Source organism: Rana temporaria, chromosome 3 (assembly GCF_905171775.1).
Source record: "Rana temporaria chromosome 3, aRanTem1.1, whole genome shotgun sequence".
NCBI lineage: Eukaryota > Metazoa > Chordata > Amphibia > Anura > Ranidae > Rana > Rana temporaria.
In genome coordinates, this window is record NC_053491.1 from 193,963,967 (window position 1) to 193,978,696 (window position 14,730).

The 14,730-nt window shown below is 42.8% G+C and overlaps 1 protein-coding gene across 2 annotated transcripts in view; it reads left to right on the forward strand.

The window, feature by feature from the left end:
• Positions 1-14,730, forward strand: part of MDM1 (Mdm1 nuclear protein) — a 72,623-nt gene that overhangs the window by 41,647 nt on the left and 16,246 nt on the right. For both annotated transcript variants that reach the window (XM_040344042.1, XM_040344043.1), the window contains one exon: positions 1,128-1,388. In XM_040344042.1, coding sequence (XP_040199976.1) covers positions 1,128-1,388 — 261 coding nt within the window. The remainder of the gene's footprint in view (positions 1-1,127; positions 1,389-14,730) is intronic.

Consider the following 14,730-nt stretch of genomic DNA (forward strand, 5'->3'; position numbering starts at 1 on the left):
CTTGGTAACCTAATTGACCAGTTTCCTTTTGGCTCTTTCATCCAGTTTGTAGCGATGACCTGATTAGGGGAGGGTCTGTGTTGTACCAAATACATTTGACTTCTTAATAATATACTTTACTGTGCTTCTAGGCATTAATAAAGCTTTTGAAATGTTTTTGTATCCATCTCCTGACCTGTGCATGTACACAACTTTATCCCAGAGATCTTTTGACAGTGCCTTGCCACCCAAAGTTGACTGTTTTCTTCAGTTGCACTACCAGGGACTGAAATGCTCCAGAAAAGCTATTTTCATGCTGAGCTAATCAAAATGACCATATCTGATCACAGTTGAAAGTCAAATGGCTTTGTGTACCATTGAGAAGGTGATTAGCTACACCTGATTGAGTTTACAAGTAATTTTTAGGAAGGGGTGATGCTTTTTCCAACTCAGTGATTCTGTTTTTGATTTTTTTCTGGCATGTTGGTGTTATATCTTTCACTTGGATATTATAAGTTGCACTGAGTAAATACAGCTGGATAAAAACAAAAACTGTGTCTGGCTTCATTTCACGCTGCAAAGCAACAAAATGTGATTATTTTAAAGAGGGTTATACTTTTCTTTACCCACTGTATATAAAATCAAAACCTACAAATAAATTGCAATTATCCCTGGTAGCTTATGTCCTGGTGTATCATTACTTGCTTAATCAGTTGCTTCACATCATTATTACTATGGGAAGAGGAAACCTCTTATAGAAATACACTAGTATTTTATACATCATTTGCATACACTGATTACATAGTGACAATACGAGGAGGATAGCTGTATTGAAGTGCTTCTTTAGAATACAAGGCACCACAATAGGCCGCAATGTAACTATAACATGTTAATTTGGAAGTACTTCAAAAACTGTATTTATATAGCGTTGCGTTTCACTTTAGGCTTTAATGACTGTTGAGCTATTTATGGCCAATGACCTCTGCTCCATAATTTACATGATATAGTATACCTATATGTACAGCTACCTAAGGAAATTACCTGTCTGATCAGGAAATTTAATTTATGTATGTTACTGTTATTAAAAAGTATGCATACATTTTTATATACAAATGTTAATTTAGTGTACTTTTTTATTGGTTGTATAGTCTACATACTTCTTCAAGGAATGAAAACAGACACCAGTCACCAACCAAAGCTAAAGCTGCCTCCAATACTGGAAATCTTGGGGTTTCGGATGTTTCCACCCACCCAGTTAGAAGAAAACTAGTTTGGGATGAATGTGAGAACGCAGAAGAGGTAACACCACTGAGATCAGAGGGTGCCCCCGAAGAAGCTGCTGATGCAGAAGATGGAGACCAGCCCCAGGAAAACGCTAAAGAATGGCATGCAGATATTACAGAAACAAGGTAATCAAGTTACCCACGATAAACACTTTTTTTTAAACATGTAACCGCTGTATAATATTTTTTTAGTAATATATTCTTTCTTGTATATTAAGGGACACAAGAAGTCTCAAGCCTTCAGTTATATTTCTGCCTACAGGAGAAATGTATAGTGTAAAACAAAATGTTGCCAGCACAGGATAACCTCACCGACAACCAGAATGCCTCAGTTTTTTTCTAGTGTCCTCAGCTCTGGTATTTTCTGTTTGTTTGGGAGATTTATTAGCTATCAACAGCTGCTGGTTCATTCACAATGGATACAGAAATCCTGGGAGTACAGGAGAAACTTCCAGAAATTCAGGGTCATCACACAGAGAACACTTGCATACTAAATTAACTGGGTTAATTTAGTATGCAAGTGTTCTCTGTGCGATGACCCTGAATTTTTGGAAGTTTCTCCAGTCATCAATAGCTACTGGTAGATTCTGGCCAAATATTGGATATCCTGGAAGTTTCCCCATTGAACTAATGAGCGTAGGTGATGTTCTGTCCGACCCGTTGCAACACGGCAAGCAAACCAAGCAATTGCTTGTGGCCCTGAGCTGGCCTGGGGCCCCAAGCAGGGGCGTTTCCACACTTCCAATAAATGCTGCAGCCGTCTGAGTGCTCTATAGAGAGCCTCAGGTGGCTGCAGCACTGCTGCCTCTCGGCACTTCCCCAGTACCCCTTCCCTGTAGCGTGGCCGAGCTCCTCTTCCTTCCTCCTGTCAGTCCGGCTGGGTACCGCACGGTTACAGGAGATTCAGTTTCCTGTTCTCGGCCGGACTGACAGGAAGGGCACACTGAGTGCTCACTTAGTTTCAGTCCGGCCGGGAACAGGAAACTGAATCTCTTGCCGCGGGAAGGAAAGGGGGGGGGAGTAAAAAGAACATAGAGAGGGGGGGAGTAAAAAGAACATGGGGGGGGGGGGGTTACATGAGGTCCACCATGGGCCAAGAAAGGCTCACAGGACTGGCACTTACGTCAATTGAGCGTGATGTTCGCCAGTCTTTGGACATGGAGGGCATTGTAATTGCCTTTGCAGAAAACAAGGCTCGCAAACAGCAGTTTTAGATAATTTTCAAATGTTTGTGAGAACTGAAATTTTTTAATGTAGGTGTGTATTTGTGTGTGTGTGTGTGTGTGTGTGTGTTTTAAGTATGTTGGATGTAGTTATCGTGCACTTTTTTAATGTATACTAATTGATTTTATGGTACAGTGTTTTTTTTTGCTCAAATGTTCAATTGTTGAAAATGTTAAAATTTGATGCACATTATATGCAACAGCAGTATTTGCACTGTAAACCTGGTGCATCTGGTGGCAGACGTCCCTTGGCGTCTACCCCTGAGAGAAGACCTTCTGTCGCAGGGTCCTATCTTTCACCCTGCTTTACAGTCGCTGGCTTTAACGGTGTGGCTGTTGAGAGCCAGGTGTTGAAGGACCGAGGTCTGTCGGGCTTGGTGATCTCTACCATGCTACGAGCACGGAAGTCCACTTCACGAAAGATTTACCATCGTACGTGGAAGTCCTACATCTCTATGTGTGAGGGGATGAAATGGCACCCCCGTTCATATGTGATGTCCCGGATTCTGCTGTTCTTACAGCGTGGAGTGGATCAGGCTCTCGCCTTGAGTACGGTTAAGAGTGAGATTTCGGCTCTAGCTGTCTACCTTCAGCGACCCTTGGCGGCGCACTCCTTGGTGCGTACCTTTGTGCAGGGGGTCCGGCATGTGGCCCCTCCTGTGCGTCCTCCACTGCCTCCATGGGACTTGAATTTAGTTCTTTCGGTGCTTCAAGAAGCTCCGTTTGAGGACATTCAGAAGATTCCTTTGTTGACTCTGTCCCAGAAGGTGGTTTTTCTGGTAGCAATTACCTCGGTCAGACGAGTATCTGAACTGGCGGCCTTGTCCTGCAAGGCCCCTTACCTGGTCTTCCACTAGGATAAGGTGGTGCTGCGCCCGCAGCCATCATTTCTTCCAAAGGTTGTTTCGGCTTTTCACATTAATGAGGACATCATTTTGCCATCCTTATGTCCTCGGCCGAAAAACCCGAAGGAGGCCACTTTGCATTCCTTGGACGTGGTTCGGGCCCTACGGGTGTACTTGTCTGCTACGGCTCCGTTTCGGAGGTCGGACTCACTGTTAGTGTCGGTGACTGGTCCTAAAAAAGGTCTAGCGGTCTCGTCGGCCGCCATTTCTAGGTGGATCAGACAGGTCGTGCTCCAGGCCTATGCCCTAAAGGGGCGGGCGCCTCCCTTTCAGTTTATGGTGCATTCGACTAGGGCGATTGGTGCCTCTTGGGCTTTCCGCCATCAGGCGTCTGTCTTGCAGGTATGTAAGGCGGTGACCCTGGTCGTCAATCCACACCTTCTCAAAATTTTACAAGGTGGATGTGAGTGCATCTTCGGATGCCTCCTTTGGCCGCAAGGTTTTACAGGTGGCAGTTTAAGGTTGAAGTTCCTGGTTTTCTGTGTTTTTTCCCACCCCTCGAAAAAAAATTTACACTGCTTGGGGACGTCCCTAAGGTCAATGCTGCTGTGTCCGTCCATGAACGGAAGAGAAAATAGGATTTTTGTACTCACTGTAAAATCCATTTCTCTGAGTTCATGGTCGACACAGCACCCACCCCTCCTTTGTTTGTACTGCTAGTCTACGAACTGAGGCTGGATGTTCCAGAGAGTGGGATGTACCCGGGGGACACGCCCCCTGGGAGGTGCTGTACTGAGAGAAGTGTTTTTAACACTTAAAGTGCTGTTTTTTCTGCCTAGTCTGTCCTGAAAGGAAAGGTATATAACCTAAGGTCAATGCTGCTGTGTCCGTCCATGAACTCAGAGAAATGGATTTTACGGTGAGTACAACAAAACGATTTTTCATGGTAAAAAAGTGAGTGTTATACGCCAATAAATACAGTAGTTAGGAGATAAAACTCTAAATGTAATGTAGCAATTATATTCCTTATACAGTATATAACAAACCCTTACAGATTCATCCATAAAATTATGGTGGGAAAGGCTAATGTGAACATTTCTGCGTCTGCAATTCATTTTTAAGGACGTTTACTTATTGTACACTCTTTTTTTTAACAGAAGGATTATTGTACACTCTTAATCTCATGAGAACTTGGTACACATCTGTCTATAATATAGATCAGGAATCTCCAAAAAGGGCAAGTTTACTGTCCTTCAGACTTTAGAGGTGCCTGACTGTGGCCAGTATGAGTAGAGAATGTCCTGGTGTCAGTGGTAGTAAACAATGCCCTATTTTGGCATTAGAGAAATAGTGTCCCATTGTTTCAGTGGGAGCAATAGTGTTTCATTATTGGTGTCTGTGAGAGGAATAGTGTCCAATTATTGGTGTCAGTGGGAGGAATAGTGTCCCAATATTGGTGTCAGTAAGAGGAATAATGCCCATTGCAGGGCTCAAGTCCTGCAGAAACTAATGGGAACGGCTTTCATGTAATTTTTCCACAGCAGGAACGCGGTAGCTGGGCTGCTCCTTCAGGACGGGCGCCTATTCAGATCAGCAGTCAGTGCCAGGGGCGGATACTACCTAGATGCCCCATGACCATGCAGCTACAAGGAATCCCATTGCCTGATGCTGCCACTGGACCAGAAAGTGAGTGCCTGTGCAGCCTCCCCTTGTACCTGGTTAAGAGGAGTGGCGGGGGCAGCTGCATATAGAGGAATTTATTATTCTATATTCCTCCTGCAGCCACTGAATGCCTGCAGGAGGGAGAGGAGGAGAATCAGGCAATCAGATCCTGCATGAGGAATATGTAAAAATCAATTCCTCTATATGCAGCTTCCCCGCCGCTCCTCCAGTGCTCTTCAGCCTCCCACCAGTGCTCTCCAGTTCCCCCCCCGTGCCCTTCATCCCCCCCAGTGCTCTCCAGTTCCCCCAGTGCTCCCCACCCCCCATGCTCTCCATCCCCCCCATTCTCCCTGCCCCCCCCAAGCTCTTTGGCTGCTCCAGTTCTCTCTGCTCCCTCTGTGCTCTCTGGCCCCCCTCGTGCTCTTCCATCTTCTATCATTTCTGCAGTCTCTGACCATCTCTTGTATCATGTCTGCAGTCTCTGACCATCTCTTGTATCATGTCTGAAGTCCTTGACTATCTCTAGTACCATTTTTGCAGTCTCTGACCGTCTCCTGTAGTATGTCTTCAGTCTCTGACCATCTCCTGTAGCATATCCGCACATGGAGTATGTATTTTATATATATGTGTGTGTGTATATATATATATATATATATATATATATATATATATATATATATATACAGTATCTCACAAAAGTGAGTACACCCCTAACATTTTTGTAAATATTTTATTATATCTTTTCATGGGACAACACTGAAGAAATTAAACTTTGCACTTTAACAGTGCAAATTTGCTATCCCCTCAAAATAACACAACATACAGCCATTAATGTTTAAACCACTGGCAAAAAAAGTGAGTACACCCCTAAGTAAAAATTTCCAAATTTTGTATGGCCGCCGTTATTTTTCAGCACTGCCTTAACCCTCTTGGTCATGGAGTTCATCGGAGTTTCACAGGTTGCCACTGGAATCACAGAACCGGTGGATGTTAGAGACCTTGCGCTTCTCCGCATTCCGCTTGAGGATAACCACAAATGCTCAATAGGGTTTAGGTCTGGAGAAATGCTTGGCCAGTCCATCACCTTTGCCCTCAGCTTCTTTAGCAAAGCAGTGGTCATCTTGGAGGTGTTTGGGGTCATTATCATGTTGGAATACTGCCCTGCGGTCCAGTCTCCGAAGGGAGGGGATCGTGCTCTGCCTCAGTATGTCAAAGTACATGTTGGCATTCATGGTTCCCTCTATGAACTGTAGCTCCCCAGTGCCAGCAGCACTCATGCAGCCCCAAACCATGACACTCTGACCTCCATGCTTAACTGTAGACAAGACACACTTGTTTTTGTACTCCTCACCTGTTTACCGCCACACACGTTTGACACCATCTGAACCAAATAAGTTTATCTTGGTCTCATCAGACCACAGGATATGGTTCCAGTAATCCATGTCCTTAATCTGCTCGTCTTCAGAAAACTGTTTGCAGGCTTTCTTGTGCATCATCTTTAGAAGAGGCTTCCTTCTGGGCCGACAACTATGTGGACCAATTTGATGCAATGTGCGGCGTATGGTCTGAGCACTGACGGGCTGACCCCCCACCCCTTCAACCTCTGCAGCAATGCTGGCAGCCCTCATACATCTATTTCCCAAAGACAACCTCTGGATATGATGCTGAGCATGTGCACTCAACTTCTTTGGTCGACCATGGCGAGGCCTGTTCTGAGTGGAACCTGTCCTGTTAAATGGCTGTATGGTCTTGGCCACCGGGCTGCAGCTCAGTTTCAGGGTCTTGGCAATCTTCTTATAGCCTAGGCCAACTTTATGTAGAGCAACATTTCTTTTTTTCAGATCCTCAGAGTGTTCTTTGCCATGAAGTGCTATGTTGAACTGCCAGTGACCAGTATGAAAGAGTGAGAGCGATAAGACCAAATTTAACACACCTGCTCCCCATTCACACCTGAGACCTTGTAACACTAACGAGGCACATGACACCGGGGAGGAAAAGCGGCTAAGTGGGCCCAATTTGGACATTTCCCCATAGGGGTGTACTCACTTTTGTTGCCAGCAGTTTAGACATTAATGGTTGTATGTTGAGTTAGTTTGAGGGGACAGTAAATTTACACTGTTATACAAGCTGTACACTCACTACTTTACATTGTAGCAAAGTGTAATTTCTTCAGTGATATCATAAGAAAAGATATAATAAAATATGTGTGTGTATGTATATATTGTAGGATTGAGGGGATCAGATTCCAGCGGTAGGTGCGTTTTCCAGTGAGTACGCCAGCCCAGAACTGAGTTTTTAAGGGCCTGGTAGACCACTTTTATTTAAAAGCACAAAAGTTCACAAATACAACAGTATTTCTGCATCTTGTATACTCAACAGTTTAGCCTCCTGGCTTCCATACTTGCCAACCGGCTGTTTCAGGCCTTTAGCCTAAGTTCTGTTCCTCAGAACAAACAGTTTCCTAGGGATAAGCTCAAACCTAGCTTTCTCCTGATAAGCGTCTTGCTGCTCAATCATCTGCCTCCTGCAGACATGCATGCTTTAGCTGCAACCCATGCAGCGCCTCTGACTCCTCTCAGAGGGATTTGGGAATCCACCTGATTCCCAGGTACAGACTTCCTGTCTGTTGGGTGGGGCCCTGAGCCATGTCAGGTCAGAACTAAAAAGCCCAAGACACAGCTGTGCAATTAACGTGTCTTTCTCTCCAAAAGCTGGCGTAAACCAGCAATCTTTCACATAGCACAGAGTCCCACCCTCACAATATATATATATATATATATATATATATGTATATATATATACATGTGTGTATATATATATATATATATATATATATATATACATACACACACACACATTTTTATTTTTGAGGTGGGTGTGTAATCTTGGGTTAGTTCGCACACTTTTTTTCCCAGGACTTGACCTCTGGCCCATTGTTGGTGTCAGTGGGAGGAATAGTGTGCAAGTATTGGTGTCAGTGGGAGGAATTATATCCCATTGTTAATGGAATCGTTTCCCAAAGGCCGGAAAAAGGACAGCAAAGGGCCACATCTGAGCCACAGTTTGGAGACCACTGTTATAGATGAAGAATGAAATACTTTAAAACCCTTCTTCAAAATGTAGATGTAGGAGGATCAATGAATGTTTATCAATCACTTGTTGGCATTGATCATATTTAAAAATAGGTAGGTATAAAAGCTATATGTGTTCCTTTTGGGGGGGTTTCTGTATGGTTTAGTTCATAAAAAACACACCTGATTTATAAAATAGATTGTAACTTTGTGTGAATACTCTGAATGTGTAGACCTTGCTGTTCCTTCGTCCCCCAGTAATGCCCTAATGGCCATGTGGTCTGCCACATCACTAGCTGCAGAGCCACTGTTGCAGTGCTCACAGGAGAATGTAGCCTTGAGTTTGCATCTGAGGTCTTTTATGGTAATTCATGGTAATTTTAATGGGAGGAGAGGGTGAATAGCAGGGGTGCCCAACCTTTTGAAGCACGAGGGCCACTTAAGTGACTTAGTAACTGGTCGTGGGCCACAATCAGCGGAGGGGGCGGATGGCATATGCAGATTGGATCAGATTGGAGGTAGGACACAAGTCGGTTTACATATGCCATTTCTTGGAGGTGAATGGAGGGTCCAATTGGGTCAGACTGACCGTGTGAAAGGGGCCATGGCTGCTTTTACACTGATGTGCTGGGGTTTACCCACACTGTGGATGCAACTCAGTTTACCTTTGACTTTTCTGCACTTTGCAATAGACTTCTATTATATTCTGCAGGCTTGGTGCACTTTCAGAAAGCTCACCAAATGCAAATGCAAGAATTAAACTATAATTTGCTTTGCACAAAATTGGATAATTGCAGTAAATATTTTCAAAATATTTTTATACGAAGATTCTCAACTCCTTTAGTAATTTATCCTCACTATGTCTTACCTTGCTTATACAAACTGAACTTACACATAAAAGTCAATGTAATATTGAAACAACAGAGCTGTCACCTGAAGCTGAAGAAGAAATAGGTATCAGCAAATTCCCCAAAAGAGGCATTGAAATACTTAACAGTCAGAAAGCTGTTGCAAATTTTTTTTTTTCAAACTGTTCTTATGCTTGAAAGTTTCATAAAGGGAACTCCCAAAGTGAGTCTGTGGAAATGCAATGTAAGAAATGCCACTGCACCTTTCTTTCCATCTTGATGAGTAATTCATCTGTGAATGTGGAGGCATCAGCGATTAGTGGAAAAGTATTAGTATGTACACCTGTATACATATGTGGTACATGACCAGCCAATTTCCACATATTTTGTTATTTTAATAAATTAATTCAATTGTAATAACGTTAAAAAAAAATGTAATTTATTGTGATAAAGTATTTTTTCTGAAGAATTTGCATACTGAAAAGTCATCTTGATGCCAAAACGTCTTTAAGATTTCTTCAGTGCTTTATGATCATTTACAGGATTTATCATAACAGGACAAATAAAAAATTTTATCGAAAGTTTCACTTATTAAGACAGAGACCTAATCACAATTTTCCACCAGTTACCTTAGCTATAACCTTTATTTTGCCAGTTTCAGTGTTAGTGTGTTCATATAGTACCATTGTCTTCTTGGAGAGGTAGCAGTTGTGTGACTCAGCAGGAAGAGGTAAGCTCAGCATTCACCATAACACGTAGCGGAACAGCTCTCTAAACCACAAAACTCTGCTCTTATGTCATAAGGATCTGCTAGTTTCTTTTTTTCTTTTTGGTTCCTAGTTTTTCTGGGTGCTAGATCCGTCTAATGGAAATTCCACTTCAAAGGAAGATTGCCATAGCACAGAATCCATTGGTCATTGCAGCTGGTTTTCTTAGATTGTGCGCAATTCTCTTGTTGGAGAAATAAGGCATCATATCCAGTGTGACGTTATGGTAAGGTTGGCCGAAACAAACAGAAATCCCTCTACTAAAGTACATTGTTGCAATTTTAAATTAGAGACCATTTGCACTTTTGGTTTTCAGTCACAAGAACAAAGTCTGTTTTTCAATGAAAGTAGAACATCATAAAACTATGAAGAATGGCCGTTGGTCCTGTTACTGCATATACTCATAAACTATAGAAAATATTTTAAAATAATGCTAGCATAACTGCTGTATGAACTACTTGGTCCAGTATCTTCCCTCAATTTCTGACTTGGCATTAATCGATCATAGAATTGGGTATGCTTATACAGGTAAACTAGTTGGGGGGGTTCACACCAAACGCAGTGCAGGAAACCTGTGTTCCGTGCACACTGATCTGCAGTGGGTGTCAATATTATGTCAATGACACTTCAATCGCAGGTTGCAAATGCAGTGTTTCCCCTGCACGGGATTGCATGGTAGAAACGTAGCATGTGATGTGGTTGCAGTGACTTTCCAAAAGTAGTGGATGTGCTACTTATAGGCTACTTTCACGCTGAGACGTTTTTCAGGCGTTTTAACGCTAAACATAGCGCCTGTAAAGTGCCTCTCAAGCCTCCCCAGTGTAAAAGCCTGAGTGCTTTCACACTGGGGCGGTGACCGCGCTTGCAGAATGGGAAAAAAAGTCCTGCAAGCAGCATTTTTGGGGTGGTGCGGGAGTGCTGTATACACCTCTCTTAAACCGCCCCTGCCATTGAAATCAAAGCGCTTTTGGGTGCTTTTACCCCTTGTTAACCCCTTTTTTGGGGTTAAAAAAGCACCCCGCTCCCGCCCGCAGTTCAGTGTGGAAGGGGTCTCAATGCAGTGCAGTGTAATTTCAGCCCATTCGCAATGAATTAACTAAAATCGCACAGAACTATTTTTCATTCCTGTGTGATTCCCGGTGTGAACTGGCTTTTATTGTGAATTAATTTCAATATTTGACTGTCTGCCTGGTATTTCACTTTAATAAAGTGGTTGTAAAGGTTTCAGTTTTTTTTACTTTAATTCATTCTCTGCATTAAGGTAAAACATCTTTCATGTGCAGCTCCCCCTGCCGAGCCCCCCCTAAATACTTGCCTGTGCTAAAGAGCAGCGGCGCTGCTCTCTCTCCCTTCTCACTGGACTCAGTGCCTGCATGTGTGCCACCATAGGAAGATGCATATGTGCTACCATATGAAGCAGCTTCTTATGGTGGCACACAGAGCAGAGAAGGAGCCCAGAGTGCTGGCAGGGGACCCCAGGAGAGGGTGTTCGGGGCTGCTATTTGCAAAAATCAGATGGCGGGAGCTTTCATCAGGTGCGGACCTTTTTTTTTTATCAGGTCGGTGACTGGTGTTCATCGTGATTGACAATGGATCTACATCTACACCTTGTCAAAAACTGTGTGCATTTTTATTAACTTTTTGACTCTTTTTTTGGTGAACGAGTAGGGAGGGGTAGGTACCCCATGTACACCATACCATGTTGAGAGCATGTGACCTGGTTTTGGCGTAGGCTTTCTCTTAAAATCCATACCAGACCTTTTTTTTCTCGAGTTACAAACATCTGACATCCTCTCCTGCCTCCACCTGTTGGTGTTGCCTACATACCACTTGCGCAGCCTATGCACGTCGCACTTTGCCATATGTTGATAATGTGACACTGCTGCACCTACCTAATAAACAGCTGATATAAAAAAAAGTAAAGACACGTTAAAAATGTTATATACGATATACTTCTCAATAACGTTATATCAAATATATTACGTGTAAAATAGAAAAGAAATTTGCTAAATTTTAATCACTGATTTCTAATTACATATATATCATAGATGTGTAAAAAAGCAATTATACATTTCACCAGTGCATAAATATGAATTAGTGTCTCAAAATCTTTTAATGACTACACATCTACTAGGTTCTTGACTTCCCCAAAAGGATCTTATTACATATATGGGGGGATATTTACGAAAGGCAAATCCACTTTACACTACAAGTTCAAAGTGCACTTGAAATGGCACTGAAAGTGAACTTGGAAGTACAGTCGCTGTAAATCTGAGGGGTTGACCATCTACTGGTCAATCTTCATTCTAGCTAATCTTTTTAAATTTGAGGAGTTGATCTGAAATAAGGGGAAGCTCCGCTGATTTTATTATCCAATCATGTGCAAGCTAAAATGCTGTTTTTCATTTTCCTTGCATGTCCCCCCTCAGATCTACAGCAAGTGCACTTCCAAGTGTACTTTCAGTGCAATTTCAAGTGCACTTTGCACTTGTAATTTGCACTTATGGTGCAAAGTGAATTTTCCTTTAGTAAATAACCCCCATAGTGTTAGTTAAACCAAGCCAGTGGTTCCCACCTCCGTTCACTCATGCCCTCACTTCAAATGGTGGACCCTGCAAAGTTCCAGGTCAAATATTGCTTCCCCCTTATTTAGGGGCTAAAAAAAAGAAGAAAAAAAACAGTCACCACATTAGGTGTACACAAATATACGAGTCCTTAACAATAAAAATCTGCTCAATAAAAATATGTGTTGCAAGGTGTTCAGACTGGGTGCCCCACATAGATGTACACTCACCCCTATGGCCCCGTACACACGACCGAACATGTCTGCTGAAACTGGTCCGTTTATTGATTGGTTTGCACAAAAGATATAGCGTTTATAAAATAGGGAATAGTTTTATGGCATTTTTATTAATAGTTTTTTTAGCGGCGATCAGTGATTTTTTTCGTGACTGCGACATTATGGCGGACACATCGGACACTTTTGACACATTTTTGGGACCATTGTCTTTTCATAGCGAAAAGTGCTATAAAAATGCACTGATTACTGTGAAAATTACACTGGCAGTGAAGAGGGTAACCAGGAGGGGGCGCTGTAAGTGTTAAGTGTGCCCTAAGGGAGTGTTCTTACTGTGGGGGGGGCGTGTCTGTGCGTCGTTCCCTAACACAGGGAACAGACGATCAGTGACAGCCACACTAGGAAGCACTGGAGAGGTTTGTTTACACTCACCTCTCCCCGTTCTTCCTGTCTGTGACCCCATCGCGGGAAACCGCGGCGATCGGGTCTGCGGGTCCCGCGGTCATGGAGGACAGGACCGGGTCACGAGCGCACCGCCGTCGGTGTTCTCGTGACCCACGGCTGGGCATCTTAAAGGGGAGCCGTGCCATTCTGCCGATGTAAATAGTGGTGCGGCAGTCCTTAAGGGGTTAATCAGTCACCTGGCTCTGCCCAGGCTTCACATACAATTTAATCTGTGTTGGTAAGGACAGTATATGTAAACCCTCACTTTGTAAAACAACCCATTCGGTTTAAAAAAAAAATTAAAGAAAAAAAAATTGTTAGATAGATATAAAAACACTTTAAACAATTTTTTTACCCCTTTTTTTTTTGTAAGTGATCACATATGCTCTGTTCTCAGGCCCTGTACACACGATCAGTCCATCCGTCGAAAACGGACTAAAGGCTGAAGTCTGATGGTCTGATGTGCCTACACACTATCAGTTCAAAATCCGATCGAGTCCAACACGGTGACGTAAAACACAACGACGTGCTGAAAAAAACGAAGTTCAATGCTTCCAAGCATGCGTCGACTTGATTCTGAGCATGCGCTGGTTTTAAACCGATGCTTTTGCATACTAACCATCGGTTTTGACCGATCGGTCAGGCGTCCATCAGTCCGATTTTAAAGCAAGTTTTAAAACTTTGGTGTGAAGGAGAAAAGTCTGATGGGGCATACACAGGGTAGGTTTGGACTGATGAAACTTGACTTCAGTCCGTTTTCATCAGTTTGGACTGATCGTGTGTACAAGGCCTCAGGTGTATAAGGAGCTCAGACAATAGCTCACTGCTCCTCCCAGTAAATGGCTCTGTGCGGGGGGGGGGGGTGGATATAATCCTTGAAGGAGAACAGGATGAGTTCCAAAGTGAGCACGATACTTTTTTATACAAGCACATGGTACAACAGTTACAATGTTGGGTTTACATACATTGGGCATAGACAGTCAGTTTATTTTTCATTCAGGATGTAAACTAACAGATTCCTCTATCCACAGAAATACTCACACTGGCACAATGTATACACTGATAAGTGGCTGCAGCCAAAGGGTTCTGGATACTGATCAACAAAAGTTTTTTAGGGATGGCCACAAAGATCAAAATTTGACCAATTCCTGCTTAACTGGCCATATTTCGATCCATCTATACTCAGCTTTATGCCCCATACACACAATCAGACTTTTGCCCGGCCAAACTCACATCGGAATTCCGACGAAATTCCGACAGAATTCCTTGGAAATAAGTCACTTTTTCCATCGGAAATTTCGATCGTGTGTACGGGGCTTTAGTATAGCTATAACAGTCGGACAAAGAGCACTTTTACAAAAATGTTAGCACTGAAAGAGGCTTATTTCTCTCATGACACATTTCTTTTCAAAAAAAGATTTAGATGTAGATATAGATAAACCACTCTTTGCCAGTCTGGCTTAGACAAAAAGGCAAGTGTAAAAGTAAGAGAAAGTGCATTATCAAGATGAAGGCATAGACTGTGAGAATTGCACTGGCAAACTGTGAAAGTTTCAATTCAATCCTGCTGAGACCAACAATCAGTGAATTGGTCTTATGACTATGCTAAGACAAAACTCAGAAAGTTGCAGAATACACACTGAGAAAAAACATGAATGTTTAGTCTTCTGTGAGACAATTGCTGACTGGGAAACTATATCAAAAGTTTGTTGTAACTTGAGGGAAACCACAATCTTTCTTTATTTGAAATGGGACACTTTTTACTGAAATTGTATCCTCAAATGTTTGTCACTATTTAACGCTTCTGCACT